Source organism: Seriola dumerili, unplaced genomic scaffold (assembly GCF_002260705.1).
Source record: "Seriola dumerili isolate Sdu_G_001 unplaced genomic scaffold, Sdu_1.0 BDQW01000153.1, whole genome shotgun sequence".
NCBI lineage: Eukaryota > Metazoa > Chordata > Actinopteri > Carangiformes > Carangidae > Seriola > Seriola dumerili.
This window is the reverse complement of record NW_019174408.1, coordinates 1,111,153-1,125,778: the sequence shown is the minus strand read 5'-3', so window position 1 is coordinate 1,125,778 and position 14,626 is coordinate 1,111,153. Positions and strand designations below refer to the sequence as shown.

General features: G+C 43.7%; 1 protein-coding gene across 2 annotated transcripts in view; it reads right to left on the bottom strand.

Moving 5' to 3' along the window:
* Window positions 1–14,626, bottom strand: part of ulk2 (unc-51 like autophagy activating kinase 2) — a 36,616-nt gene that overhangs the window by 13,129 nt on the left and 8,861 nt on the right. For both annotated transcript variants that reach the window (XM_022751345.1, XM_022751346.1), the window contains exons 4-14: window positions 8,733–8,765; window positions 7,269–7,305; window positions 5,374–5,547; window positions 4,176–4,249; window positions 3,944–4,045; window positions 3,796–3,854; window positions 3,481–3,563; window positions 3,335–3,385; window positions 3,152–3,240; window positions 1,978–2,146; window positions 635–692 (exon numbers count right to left, since the gene is read on the bottom strand). In XM_022751345.1, the coding sequence (XP_022607066.1) occupies window positions 635–692; window positions 1,978–2,146; window positions 3,152–3,240; window positions 3,335–3,385; window positions 3,481–3,563; window positions 3,796–3,854; window positions 3,944–4,045; window positions 4,176–4,249; window positions 5,374–5,547; window positions 7,269–7,305; window positions 8,733–8,765 (929 nt within the window). The remainder of the gene's footprint in view (window positions 1–634; window positions 693–1,977; window positions 2,147–3,151; window positions 3,241–3,334; window positions 3,386–3,480; window positions 3,564–3,795; window positions 3,855–3,943; window positions 4,046–4,175; window positions 4,250–5,373; window positions 5,548–7,268; window positions 7,306–8,732; window positions 8,766–14,626) is intronic.

Here is a 14,626-nt window from a genome sequence, read left to right as displayed (position 1 = left end):
TTTAGCTGGATGCAGTGACTTCCTGAAGCGTATGCTGGTTGCCTGGCAACCTCAACATCACAACAAGCCTTAAGGAAGTCACTCCTCCTGGACATGAAATATTCTGGTACAGGACAACCCCATAAAAACACTGCTCATGTTCACACTTTATATGGATTAAAACACATGAGAAAACACGTGTTAATTAAAACACACGTGTTAATTAATGAGCTCTAGAGATGCTTTTAGGTGTTTTCCCACATGCGACTGGTATCGATCTTCTCATCCAAGTCTCAGCAAGGAAGCCAGTAAGTATCACCATAAACATGTCACATAATGTTGAACTGTTCCTTTAATCCTGTTTGTTACTGTGTGTGAAGCAGCTCTGTTGCTCAGTGACTTTTAATTTCTCTTTCTAGAACCTTATTTCTTAGTTTATAGCTGATGTGATACGACTGAAGAGTTCAGCAAGAGATGTAGTTTTTTTCTTTCAAGTTTTTGACAAAACTAAAAAATATTAACCGTCCTCCAAAGATCTAGTCGAGTCAAGTGAAGTTAATCTTTATTTATATTGCGCCCAATCACAACAGAAGTTATCTCAGGCACTTTCAGACCAGACTCAGGGTTTGGGTTCGCTCGACAGCTCTGTACTCACCCTCCGCACATTAGGAACTCGCTGGACGGCCGACGGCCCACTCCCATTGGTTGGTCATCTGAGGAAATGAAGGAAAGAAAAGAGCGATGAAGGTGCAGCAGTCGTTACCGACGTGTAAATCAGCTGTAATTAGCTGATTAAACGCCCCTCAAAACACCAGCTGCCATTCCCAAAGCTTTACACACTGTTCATTGTTTGAGTGGAGGACTAGCAGTGTGTGTGTGTGTGTGTGTGTGTGTGTGTGTGTGTGTGTGTGTGGCAGCAGGTGCAGAGCATGAGGATTCATTTTACCAGGGCAGAGGGTAAGTGTGCGTGTCCACTGTTTGTGGATGTCTGTCTACAGTTACAACATGAAATGTTTAGCAGCTGTCTAATGTAATGGGTTTTGTGTGTGGTGCTATGTGAGTGTGTGTGAGTGTGTGTGAGTGTAGGTGTCACTGACAGGTAGTGAATGTGACTTACGTGTGTGTGTGTGTGTGTGTGTGTGTGTGTGTGTGTGTGTGTGTGTGTGTGTGTGTGTGTCTATGAATCAGCAGCATTTCAAAACATCTACATGCTCGTAGAGAACAGATGCTGGTGCGCGTCCGTACGTCCACAGCTCACGTGTTATTCATATTGCATGAACTGTGTGTGTGTGTGCATGTGAACACAGAATTCATGCACTCGCTCGTGGTTATCTATTTTACAGAGTGAAGATTCATTTTGTCATTATGCGCCCTGTTTCTGCTCTAGTCTAACCTCTACAGAAAACAGTGACTGATTTAGAGTCTTCATAAACCTGAAACCTTGTCAGTACAGACAGAGAGAGTTAGCATTAGCACAATCACTAACACTGTGTCAGCCACTGCCAGTTAAAAGCTAACGAACCACATAAACAAATAAAAGACGTGAACTGCGCCAGCCACTCTGAAAAGACGCTAACTACACTAGCCACTCTAAAAAAGATGCTAACTACGCTAACCATTCTGAAATTATGCTAACTACGCTAACCATTCTGAAATTATGCTAACTACACTAGCCACTCTAAAAAGATGCTAACTACGCTAACCATTCTGAAATTATGCTAACTACGCTAGCCACTCTAAAAAGATGCTAACTATGATAGCCATTCTGAAGGTGGGGGGCGAGGCTCCAGGCCTGATCCAGATTTCTCAACCAGGAAGTAAGAGTGGATGAGCTACAGACAGACTTTAGGATGCACATCTATATTGACCGACAGATGATCTAGGAAGTGCACGAGTTGATCTCCTTTCAAATGAAGCGGTGAGTCACACCTGGGTGAATCTAGAGGAAACACAGCTGTAGCCACGTGTGTGTGTTGTGCTGTGTGTGATGGCACTCACAGCTGTCAGTGGAGATGTGAGGCACCAGGACAAAGTCGTCAGTGTCACACGACGAGTTCTTGCTGCTGGTGCTTCCTGCAGACTCTTTGGACAGCTGCAGGAAGTTGGGCGGACCGAGCGGAGGGGATGACAGACCATCTTCTGCCAGAGTCTGCATGTCGGGGAGAGACTGTGTTTCCACACACAGAGAGAGAGAGAGAGAGAGAGAGAGAGAGAGAGAGAGGACGGAGTTGTGGTTTGGCTCCTGAATGATGTAATTATTACACTTCCAGGCAAGGCAGTGCTGACTGTGAAACTAATGCAATCACATCGTTACAGAGAACAGTGGCATCCTGGGAAACTGACTCGCCCTGCCCTCCCACTGCTGCTGTGAGAAGAGATGTGTCACTGTTCTAACTGGCAGTGGACTTATACGAGCTGTGGCAGTTTAACCTGCAGGGAGAAACATTCAGAGCGAAAGATCAGAACTTTCTTTGATTCCTGAAATTTGTCTCGTGATTGTAAAATCACGAGACAAATTTTATAAAGACTCTGTTTTATTTTCCCTCTTTGGACACCATGTCTTGCTTTTCAGCAGTTTGTAGCAAGCAGGCACATGGTTAGAAAAGTATTAGCTATGGGAGGACGGGATTCATTTTTCAATAATCCCAAAAAAACTTGAAAAAATTTGAAAAATGACATCCACCTTTTTTCACCTGTCTATCAGGGGATGTTTTCACACATGAGAAAAAAACAACAAAAAAAAACATCCAGAAAAATAAAGAAATCCTTTGAAAAAATAAATAAATTAAATTTTACCTGCCTCTTGAGGTTGTTTTCACAGATGAAACAAAAAAAAAAATCTGTAATTTTTTGTGGAACATTTTTTTTGTGTGATTTTTTAAATTTCTTTTATGGAAGACAGAAAGAAAATGTGATAAATGACGTCCACCTTCTCCACCTGTCTATCAGCGGATGTTTTTACAGATGAGATTAAAAAAAAACTAAAAAAAAAAAAGTTTTTTTCATCTGTGAAAACAACCCTGAGAAAAAACTTGATCCAGGCCAAACAATCACTTGCCTCTCAGGATTGTTTTCACAGATGAAACAAACAAAAAAAATGTTCCTCCTGACCCTCAGGGCTTCCGTAGTGATCCCCTCTGGATGAGGGTTTATAGAGTCATATCAAACTCACCGGAGGAGAGTTGTAGCGGATACACGGGGAGCTGCCACAGGAACAATCCGTCACTGTGTTGGAGGCGCTGGGGACCGGCACCGGACACGCTGAGGAGATAAATACACGATTACTCATGTTCTCAAGTCGGACAACGAGAACATGCAGAACAGCACGTGACACTGCTGAGGAACGTGACCTTACACTTTTTGATGGTGGACGACGGCTCCATGAAGGGATGGCTGAAAAACGCATCTGCAGAGGAGAAGTTTTTTAACAAACGTTAAGACACATCTCAGAGGATAAAAGCAAACAACACATGCACCATGTTTATATACATCAGCACTCACCAAAGTCCATCCTGTCTTTCTGATTCCTCTGCAGCAGCCCAAGCAAAAGGTCACTGAGCTGTGGGGAAGTCTCCCGCGGGATGCTGGGTAACGAGAGCATGGGAACGTTAATATTTTGTTTCTCTTATAGACTGCATGAAACAACAATCTGCTTGTCACACTGTGCCAGATGGATCTAATACAGACGTAGTCTCAGTGGACGGCATCAGTCTTGGGAAATGAACCTGCATCCATAAAAAACTTCACAGCAATCCATCTGATAGCTGTTGAGATATTTCAGTCTGGATGAAAGTCCGTCATTAACAGGTGACTTACATCGGTTGTAGATTCTTGTTCTTCTCGTAGAACATCCTCAGGTCTTGGGGACTATTGGCCTGAAGAGATTAACACAGAAATAAGAGTCTCAGCCTCACACATGTACAAACACATTGGTCTAAACTGGTTTGTTGTGCGCAGTATTAACCTGGAACGGCGGCTTGCCGACCAGACACTGGTAGATGACCGTCCCGATGCTCCACAGGTCGGCCTTGGCGTCGTAGTTCTGGGACATGATGACCTCCGGGGCCTGCGAGGTCACAGGTTAAGATCCACAGTGTTTAGAGTTATGCAACAAACTGCTGAGGAAGCTGAGGGGTAAAATTGAAAATAGCTGACATCAGCTGCAATTCTAGACAGGCAGCAGAAATGACACTGACCATATACATGGGGGACCCGCACAGTGTGGCGGCCATCATGTTGCTCTGAAGGTACCGTGCGAAGCCAAAGTCAGCTGCAGGACAGAGGCATGAAACACACCAGTCAGTAAACAGGTTGTTATTATCACCACCAACACAGAGCAGTGTTGTTGGACAAACACTGGGAGCAGTGACTCGAGCATGAAACAGTCAAAACAATGTTAGGACAGTGACGGAGTCAGCGTTGTCAGAAATACATTAATTACAAAACTCCAGTCGCCAAAATAAGATGTTGTGTGTCAACAGTTTTCCATGTCTCTCACTCTTTATTTGGCCTCTGAATTCAAAAGTAAAACCACTTGCTGCTTAATAATTTTCAAATACATTTTGAGCCTCTGAAGCCCAAATTAACATGTTTTCATACCTTTGTGTTTTGCCTTATGAAGTTGTCATTTTTAAAAGTCAGAATCAGCACAACCGAGGCTAATTATATGTGTCACTCAACATGCAACCGTTTAACACACCATCTGTGCAATATCACTTATCTGCTGCTATTTGTTGTTATATTTAGTACAAAAGAAAAACAAAAGTTAATGTATATTTAGTGTGAATATGTGACTGGTTTCATCCTTCTGTCTGTTTTCTGTCACTACAGTAAACTCAGACCAACTTCTCCTCGCTCTGACCTCAGAATAAAATCGCACTGTTCCCATTTAGTTTGGGTCTACAAGTAACTGACAGCCAAGCCTCTGAATCAGACACTCTGATTGGCTGTGACAGCACTCACCAGAGCCAATAGGAGTGTTCGATTCAGTGACGTGACTCTAGACATCAGAAGCAAAGATGGCAGATAAGGATCGATAAACGATGAGACTGTCCAGATCTTTTACAACTTTTCATCATAGTTTATTGACTGAAGTCAGTGACTCACACGGACAAACAGGGGCTCGTTGGAAAGCTCAGATTCTTTAGTTTAAGGTGAAAGAACAGCATGTCTCTATCTGAAATCATTGCAGAGTAATGACGCTCTAAAGACAATGTGATATTTGGAAGCATATACGCTCAGATGCACTACACTGTTTTCATTTCAGCTGCAGGGAAATGCTTCATATGGTTTATTACAAAACCTTAGATACATGATCATGTCAAATCTAGAAATTATAAATCTAAGCTATCCAGTGACAATGGATATGTGACTTTTTCTATCTGGTTCTTTTACCTATTTTGATGCGGATGCCGCTGATGTTGGACTTCTTGCGGCCCGTGTACGACAGCAGGATGTTCTGGGGTTTCAGGTCGCGGTGGATGATTCCTTTGCTGTTGAGGATGCGCATGGCCGCGGAGATCTGCTGCAGGAAAACCTTCAGCGTTTCTTCTCTCAGGGTCCCTTTAGCTACAAGAAGAGAAGCGATAAAACTGATGAGTAACCAGGACTGAGACCTGTTTCCCTCTTTGCTCTGCATTTATGCTCTGCTCAGCACTTCTTTAATTTATTATTCAATGTTATTATTGTATTTATTATCACATCTCATTTTAAAGTAATGTTTTTAAAGTTTTCCATCTTCCATCAATGTTTTTAAAATGTTTATGTTCATTTTAATGTCTTATCGTGTGAATCTCTTGGTGCATGTCTCTTCTTTGTTGTATGAAAAGTGCTGTACAAACAAAGTTTATTATTATTATCAATTTTATTCAGAAAAACAGCTCCCACATGAGGCAAGAGTCAAATTTAAATACAATAAAAACATGCTTTAAATAAAACCGTCACGCTCCTTCATTAGGAAATAAATTTCTAAACTAGAAAGAAAAAGCAACTACAGTTTATCAGCCTCACTCGATTAAAGCTAATAATTAACAGTAATAATCCTGTGGTAAACAGAGTAATTTCAGGCAGTGAAGGTTTTATTCCCTGCGGTAGTGAAATAATCTGATCTGATGTGAGACTAAGAGGATTTCTCTCTCTCTCTCTGAGACCTGTTTCCTATCTGTACATGGAGAAGTTGCGTCAACAGCAGTAGAATAATTCACAGGTGAGATCCTCTTATATAATGACATACAGTCGTTGGCTACGCTGCGTTCAAAGCCTTGTCAAACACCTTGTGAAACACAGAATCCCTCCACTGATAACGCCGCAGCCCCGGGGGATTAAAGGTCAAGATGGAGGATCCAACTGAGTCTGAACACTGATCCACACAACCACCTGTGTCACTGTGGACCACCTCGCTTCAGACCGGTCTGACCGTGACCCACTGTAAACTGCAGGAGTGGGACAGGTGGGACAGGTGGGACAGGTGGGACGGAGTCCTTATGTAAAAGTACAGTGATAAGAGTTCCAGACACACAATCAGTGTCGTTATCTGAGAGACACAGATTCCACAAACTGTGAGACTCCAGGTGATGTGGCCTGTTTCAAAAACTGATGTTTTGTTTTTGTCATTTTTTATGTTGTTTTTGTTTAAATGTTAAATTTTTTTTTAAATGTGTTTTTGTCAGATTTTGTCTTGACTTTTTTTTTAAATAAATGTTTAAATTTTAAAAAAAAATGTGTTTTTCTCATTTTTAACTTGTTTTTGTTTTACAGTATATATTTACTTTTTTTTTTTTTTAAGTTTGGTGTTTCACTAGTGTTAGCATGCTATGCTACGTGACAGCCTTTGATGAAATCTATAAATTCTAGTCTCACAGGACCCGGAGGACGACACGTCAGCTTCATGTTCTTTGTTTTTACTCTTTGGTATTTGGAGGTTGTGAATCATGTTCAACTGAACTTTCCATTCTGCATCATTTCATCTTACGCTGACTTGCTGCTGACCTTTGTTATGAACTATCACAATGATAAACAGTGTGCTAAATGGCTCTGAACTAGAGAAGGAACTCTTTGTACCAAGCTGCAGTCGTTCCCACACACACACATCCCCCACATCGAAAACATGGAGACACACACACACACACACACACACACACACACACGATACAGACTTACATTATTCCTCAATCCATCACCCACAGATAATAAATGCCTAATCACACGCACACATTCATAACAGCTGCAGTCACATGGCGTTTCCTGGTCTGCAGTGTTAGTAACTAATCACAGATTAGCGTGATGCTTACCTTGCAGATAGTCAGCGAGATCACCTCCATTACAGTACTGTGTGTGAGGAGAGACAGACACTATCAGCAGCAGTTACATTCAGGTTCATTAACGTCAAGCCCAGAGGCACATCCAGGTTTCAATGTGTATTTATTATCCGTGTGTGATGCATCATGGGTGTTTGTTGAGTGTGTCTGTGCATATGTGAAATCCAAGCCCCAGACAAAAGCATTAATCATCAATTAATCTGCTGAACGGCTGCAGCTTCATCTGCTCGAGAGCAGTCAGTCCTCAAGAGGGAGAACGAGAACAGACGGACGAGGCTGCTGTGAACACACAGACTGAGGGCGGTGACCGCTTCGTTGTGACATCACAAAGTTCCAGAAGTCCTGACGGCTGGTTTTAAGGCTCAGTTTCTGAATACAGGCTGTGTGCATTTCTCTGTGGACTGAGGCTTTGATACTTTCACAGTATTAATATAGAAGCTAGACCTGATCTATAATCACACTACACATGGACACAGACCTTTACACTGGAGGAGCTTTAAAGACTAGCTAACCACCATATCTCCTGGCTGTATGGTATCATTACAGTTTATCTGAGCCTGGTTCAAACTGTGTCTGCTACTGTATTTTGGCAGGAAGCTGCAGTGAAGCCTCCAAGTCAAACATCGTCCTTCCTTTAAAACATTGTTCCAATAAACGGTGTTAATATGAGTCTTAGCTGTGTTCCCGCCTCTGGCTCAGCGCTCTCATCTCTTCATCACACTTTCATCTGATACTTCCACCAGTGTTTAAGTAGGACAAGCCTCTTCCAGCTCAGCAAAACACCAGGCATCAGCAGTGATTTAACCAGACTGAGGTTTATGCTTCTCAGTGCAGCCAGAGCAGAAGCACTGCAAGATTTATTCAAGCATTTGACAGCTGAATATTGACACTGAAACCGTAACGTACATATCAAATTAACGAAACCCAGTGTTAGAGCAGCTGATCCGAACGTACGAGGATCATCAACAGAGTAAACTGTGGAGCGGTCGCAACTCTGATCTAAAGCCAAGACTTTCGAGAAAATGGAGAAAAACATTCCTAGAAAACGAAAAGAGGGGTGTAAAGCTAGTGAGTAACTTGAGGTTGTGTCGGTTTGTTTTCTGCCCCGCAGACAGAGAGTCTGACAGTGTCGCAACACGAGCAGAGAAAAGGTGGGGACGATGCCGAGGTCGTCAGCGGGCCGACGGAGGAAATGTGAAAGACAACAACAGAGGGAGGGGGGGGACGAGGGCAGCACAGCCAAAAGAGGAAGAACACATGCTGACAGCCGTTACCGGGGGCAATGGACACATGTATAATAATTCATGTCATCTCTTTTATTACTTTTAATAAAGAAAAGCATCTAATGATACATAATTACAGTGAGAACAAACGACACATGAGAAGAGGATGTGAGCTGTGACTCAAACATCCAGACAGTCACGTTTCTAAACTTACCTCCATCACCAGGAAAACAGAGTTGGGTGTTTCCTGGAACAGAAGAGACACAGAGTCAGTTACAGCAGACATTCATCCCGAGGCAGCTGTCAGCTCCACCTCGCAGCCAGGAGAAAACAGCCGCTGGATCTACGCCAAGGTACATAACACCAGCACGGGCTATTCATGACGACCCCGGCTTTTTCTGAGCATGTATTTTTAGTCACTTGTTGGAGTTAATACAGTTACATGCACACCACAGATGGAGCTGGAAATCTATTTTTAAAAGTGATCAAGATGTAAACAGTCGCAGCATTTGAGGAAATTATATTGAGGTTAATAGTTGAGGCCGTGTTCCAGGGCGAGAACGTGTCAACTCCACCTGATTGTTGGATCACAATGTGATTCGTTCTACATGTGGCGTTCCTCTGACAATAGGTCCTGAGTGTTTGGTCTCGTCGGCCATCTTGCACCAATGCACCAATGAACAAGCTCCATTCTCACCATGTGTTCAGGTGCTGTGTTTAAGTACCGACTTTAGATGGAAACTAAACATGTTTTATTGTTGCTACAGTGACAAAATCTTCAAACTACCCAACTTTAAAGTATATTTTTTGGGGCTTTTATGCCTTTATTTGATAGCACAGTAGAGAGAGACAGGAAATGGGGAGGCAGAGAGAGGGGGAATGACATGCAGCAAAGGGCCGTCCGATGCGGGACTCGAAGCGGGGCCGACTGTGGCCTCTACACATGGGGCGCCTGCTCAACCCACTGCGCCACTCGACGCCCCAACTACCCAACTTTAACGATGCTTTTTAAACCAATTAGTTCCAGGTACTAATGAGACACTGTGACTAAAATCCACTGCATCTAAAGAACCAGCCAGGAAGTCAAACGACATCAAACTTTATTTTTAATGTCAGTTAACGTCACATGAAAAACCTGCAGCTCTTGTCCGAAGGGTATTTGTGGATGAAAAATGAAGCTGCAGCAAAGTTCGTGTTTGACCAATCAGCAGCCAAATGGACATAATGTAATGTAGTAAACTTCTCAAACAAAGAATCCTGCAGCTCCTGTTTGACATCCAGTTCCACAACATGAGGAATGTTTTCCTCAGAGAGCCGATGAAGATTCAGGAAATGACCCAAACATCACTCTACATGTAGTATTTAATATATCAGGCATCAAACTAAGTGTTGGTATTTACACAAACTAAGTTGTAGCTGAAGTTTTAGTGATTGAATTCCACCAAAAATCCAGACACTGCTGGTCCACCAGACTTCACGAGTTATCTGCATGTACGTGGAATGAATCACTAATTATTAGAACACAACAACAAAAAGTAATCCAGTATTTCTCACAGTCTTCAAAACTTTCCAAACAAACAAAAGCCCTTTTTACAGCCTGTTGACGGCGGGAACCTTGTGCTTTTATTCCGCCTCGTCGTTCTGTATAAAAAAAGGTACAAACATGGAAAAAGGGGAAAACGTTGTTGCTCCGGGTTTAAACCGGCAGCGGAGGTCGTCACAGAGCCGGATCAACCTGGCATCATGGGACAGGTGCCGACGCTGTTGTGTTACACGTCACGCCTCTGATTTTCTGAACGCCGGCGTGTTCCCTGAATCACACACGGCAGGGCGGCAACATGGCGGCTTTGTTTGGTTCAGTGTAAACAAGCAGAGCTGGTATAATGAGGGGTCAATATACTGGGATCAGAGGCTGAACACTGGGGGACCGGGACGTGAGCACCGTGCCACTCACTGCTAATGAGCTTGTTTGTTTGGTTGGTAAGTAGCTCAGTCTTTTCCAATCCTACACTGTGTTTTCTCCAACTGGGGCAGGTGGTGGTGGTGGGGGATGGGCCACCAGTATCCAGCCTGACTGTATGTGTGTGAGAATATGTGTGTGTGTGTGTGTGTGTGTGTGTGTTGCGGGGGTCGGGGGGGATTACATAATGAGGGTGTATTCTACAATCTGGAAAAGAGGAGGGGGATGGGTTGAGGGGTCGAATCACCATGACACCAGGGGAGAGAGGGTAAGTGATCACTGTCTCACTCTCACACACACACACACACACACACACACACACACACACACACACACACACACACACACACACTCTACAGATCATTTCATCACAGAGTGTCCGAGAGACTGAGAAACATCAATGTTCTTCTGTGTGTTTGGGCTCGTTCACACGTCGTCTCTGGCTCCTGCTGCTGCTGCTGAAGCCGCCTCAGTTTTTTGGTTTGTTGCCTAATTGCTGAGGAACGAGATGAATTTCAAGCGGCAGGTGGTGACAGAAGCGCGGAGGGGCAGCGGCCCACCGGTCGCAGCGTTTTCATGGACTGATGTTTTCCAGAGGGAACGGTCACACATGGGTGAACCTCCTTGGATGATACTGGTGCCCTGGCAGGTTGTTTAGACTTGTTTTTGTTGCTTGTTTTTCCTTTCTCTTCTGTTAACTGCTGGTTGGAGGCTGTTGTGTGATGGTTGAACTTTGGACGCTCACTGATGGCCGGGCTTCAACCCCCCCCCCCCCCCCCCCCCGAGCTCAGAATATTCCAAAACAACTACGATATAAATAACTCCCCCGTCACACTCATGTAACGTTTAAAATCCGAAAGAGAGGATTTGATAATCCTGAGATATGAAAACTGACAACACGACACACAGGCAGTGGAAACAAACACAGAAACACTGAGCGCTGCCAGGAGTCAGCATGTGAGCCACAACAACCCGAGTCTGGTCAGTCGTTCACTTATTGCGTCACGCTCCAACTCCAGGAGTGCACAGTTATGTAACAATATGGGGGATGTGTGTGTGTGTGTGTGTGTGTGTGTGTGTGTGTGTGTGTGTGTGTGTACACTGGGAAGAGAGGAGAGGAGGGGGAGGGGAATGGAAGCGAGCCAACATGCTTTTGTCCACGCAAGCGACGAACAATAATCCTGGGGGGGGGGAGGTGGGGGGGGGGTAAACTAGTGTCATTTAGGAATCAAGTCTGCGCTTTGACATAACGGCTGCACACAACCACAGACGACAGAGTCAGTGAAGGCAACGTGTAAACATCAATCATGCACTGAGGACAAAAGGTCAGAGGACGGCTTGAGAGTGACTCAGGCTTCAGTGAACAGGGTGGATGTTTGTTATTGTTCAGGTGGACAGATTAGGAACACAGTCATAACAAACACACACACACACACAAATACAAAAACACCTTAAGTTTTCTACTTAAGGTTTAATTTCTCCTCAGATGAGGCTGGTACTTAAAAGGCGTTTACAGCAGTAAAATTCTCCCGTTTCCATGGAGACGGCTGATTGGCAGCCATTAGGAACACTGTTCTTCATTTATCACCATAAACAAAGGTCACGCTGCAGTTAAGATAAAGTCTGAGGTTCCTTTAGCTTTTTCCTTAGTTTGGTCACTAAGGTTTAACTGACTTTAAGTGGCTCCTTAAGTATCAGACTAAGATCAGGAGAAAACCTTAAATACTTAAGTGAACATTTTAAGGAAACTTTAAGGAGAAGACTTAAGGGTGTTCTGAGCAACTGTTTGTATTTTAAGGAAATCATAACTCAAACTAAGGGAAATCTTAAGGTGTTTTGTGCGACCGGCCCCTGACGCTGACTCAGTCGTCTTGGAAAGGAACAGAACATCCCATAAAAGAGCACGTGCCTGAAGTCAGGCCACAGCAATAAGCAACTTTCACATGAAGAAAGTGAAGAACAGAAATGAACAGTTCAGGCTCATAGAATCAACCATCTAATAATCACGGGACACGTGTCCTGAAGTGTGTTGAGCCGATCAAACATGTTAACCACCGGGTTCACGTTCCAGCGCCTCACTGAGCGTTTCCCTCTGATCTTACATTTCTGGAAAGCAAAGCTGTGTGAAGGAATGTGGACGGAGGCCAGCGAGGTTCACGCTGCAGGTTTTTCTAGGAAAACTCAAAAGTATCCAAGAACATGTACTGCCTCTTTTTTTCTTTTCAGCTCTCATCATGTCAGCCCTGCCTCAATGCCTTGTGTAATTAGGACACACACACACACACACACACACACACACACACACACACACACACACAGGCTGGGGGCCCCTCTCCAGGCGAGAACACAATGTTCCTCACAATGTTTACCTTTTACACCGACTAATCTAATCTGCACCAGCTTCTATACGTTCCTGTTCATATTGAGCAAATAAGAAACCAGCAACACACTCAACATTACCACTTATATATATAGATATATATATATATCTATATATAAACACTTGTATTATTTGGTTTATTTGGACATTTTCGCAGCATTTGACAGAGGAGATTTTCTATTTCTGGCCACATTAGATTAGATGATGTTTTAATGTCGAATCAAAACACACACACACCTGCTGTTCTCTCTGTTGCCAGTTCACAGGAACCAAGCCGGTGAAGCTGAGCAGTGAGAGAGGAGAGAGAGCGAGCCTTGGCGCTCTGACACAGGACACCTTATAATTAGCCCCGTCTACCTCACGCTGCTGCAGCTTGTTTAACGTTAACGGCTCTGCTTTAAGACTGTCATTAACTGTCATTAAACGCAGCACAGCTCCACACAAAGACTACAGCACCAGGAATAAGGACCCGCAGTCTGTCACGGACGCCACGAGACTCCCACGTCCAGCTCTGCAGTCTTTTGTCAATGCACACATCTATTCTGAGCAGCAGGCAGGTAGCTGCTGCTTCAGCTGGTGATTCACGCCAGCGGGCTGAGCTTTTATACAACGTTTAAGACCTGTTTGTGTACACATTGTATTGTACAGTCGATATTTATGGTGTACATATTTGCATTGTATACATTTAGATTTTCCTATAATACTTCTTCACATTTTTATTACATTCAACACAGAGAGATCTGTGTGTGACTGTTTTCCTTTGAGGTCTCAGTGAAGAGCGTCGGGTATTAACATATTATGTCATACAAATCAAACATACAAAAGGACATAAGCAGTGTTTACTCAGTGTTCACACCATCACAATGCAGCCACACACACACACACACACACACACACACACACACACACACACACACGCACACACACACAGCAGCTGTGGTGTGAGTCTCAGAGTCAAGATTATAGTTCAGGACTGGGTTCAGGCTTGTAAACACAGAACAATACATAACTATTAAATCTGAGCCCTGGAGCAGCTGCTAATAAAACAAACAACGACAACCACCAAACTGCTTAAATATCTTTAACCTGCTTTGATTTATTGTAACTTCTCCATCTGTCTGCTAGCATCCTGTTAGCTACCACTGATGCTACAGCACGCTAGCAGCTCTGTGAGGCTGTGAAGTCATCCAGGTCAGTGTTAGCATGCTAACATGCTCACTTCCTGTCCACTAAATATTTAGTTTTGCTTGTAAAAATATTCAATTAGTCTGATCTCAGCAGCGAGTCGATCTTAAGTCTGACTCCACTCTGTCTAAGAAGCAGTCTGGACTTTACCTGCAGCTCAGTGTCATTACCTGCCCCACAGGTGAACCACTGCATCAGCAGCAGCACGCTTATCCAAGAGGTCAGAGACTCTAACCATCATCACCCTTTATGAGCCCTGCACTGAGACCTGCCCTTTCCTGGGCAGCCAGCACCTGTCAGCAGGTCAGTATCAGTATCCACCCGCAGTGTATACAACACACAGATCAGACAGGTCGTTATTATCACACTTTAAATAGGTAACCCACTTTCTGCAGAGAGCGGCAAGGACATCTGCAGACTCATGGTATCAGGGTCTGAATGTCAGCTGTGTTGCAGGTGTCAATCATTCTACTCTTTTAAACATAAGCTTTTTAAAACACACTAGCTCGTTTTTAATGCACGTATTTTTCCAACACAGATGCTCAATAATTTAAACTGTACCAGTTGTTCCGAGCTCATTTTA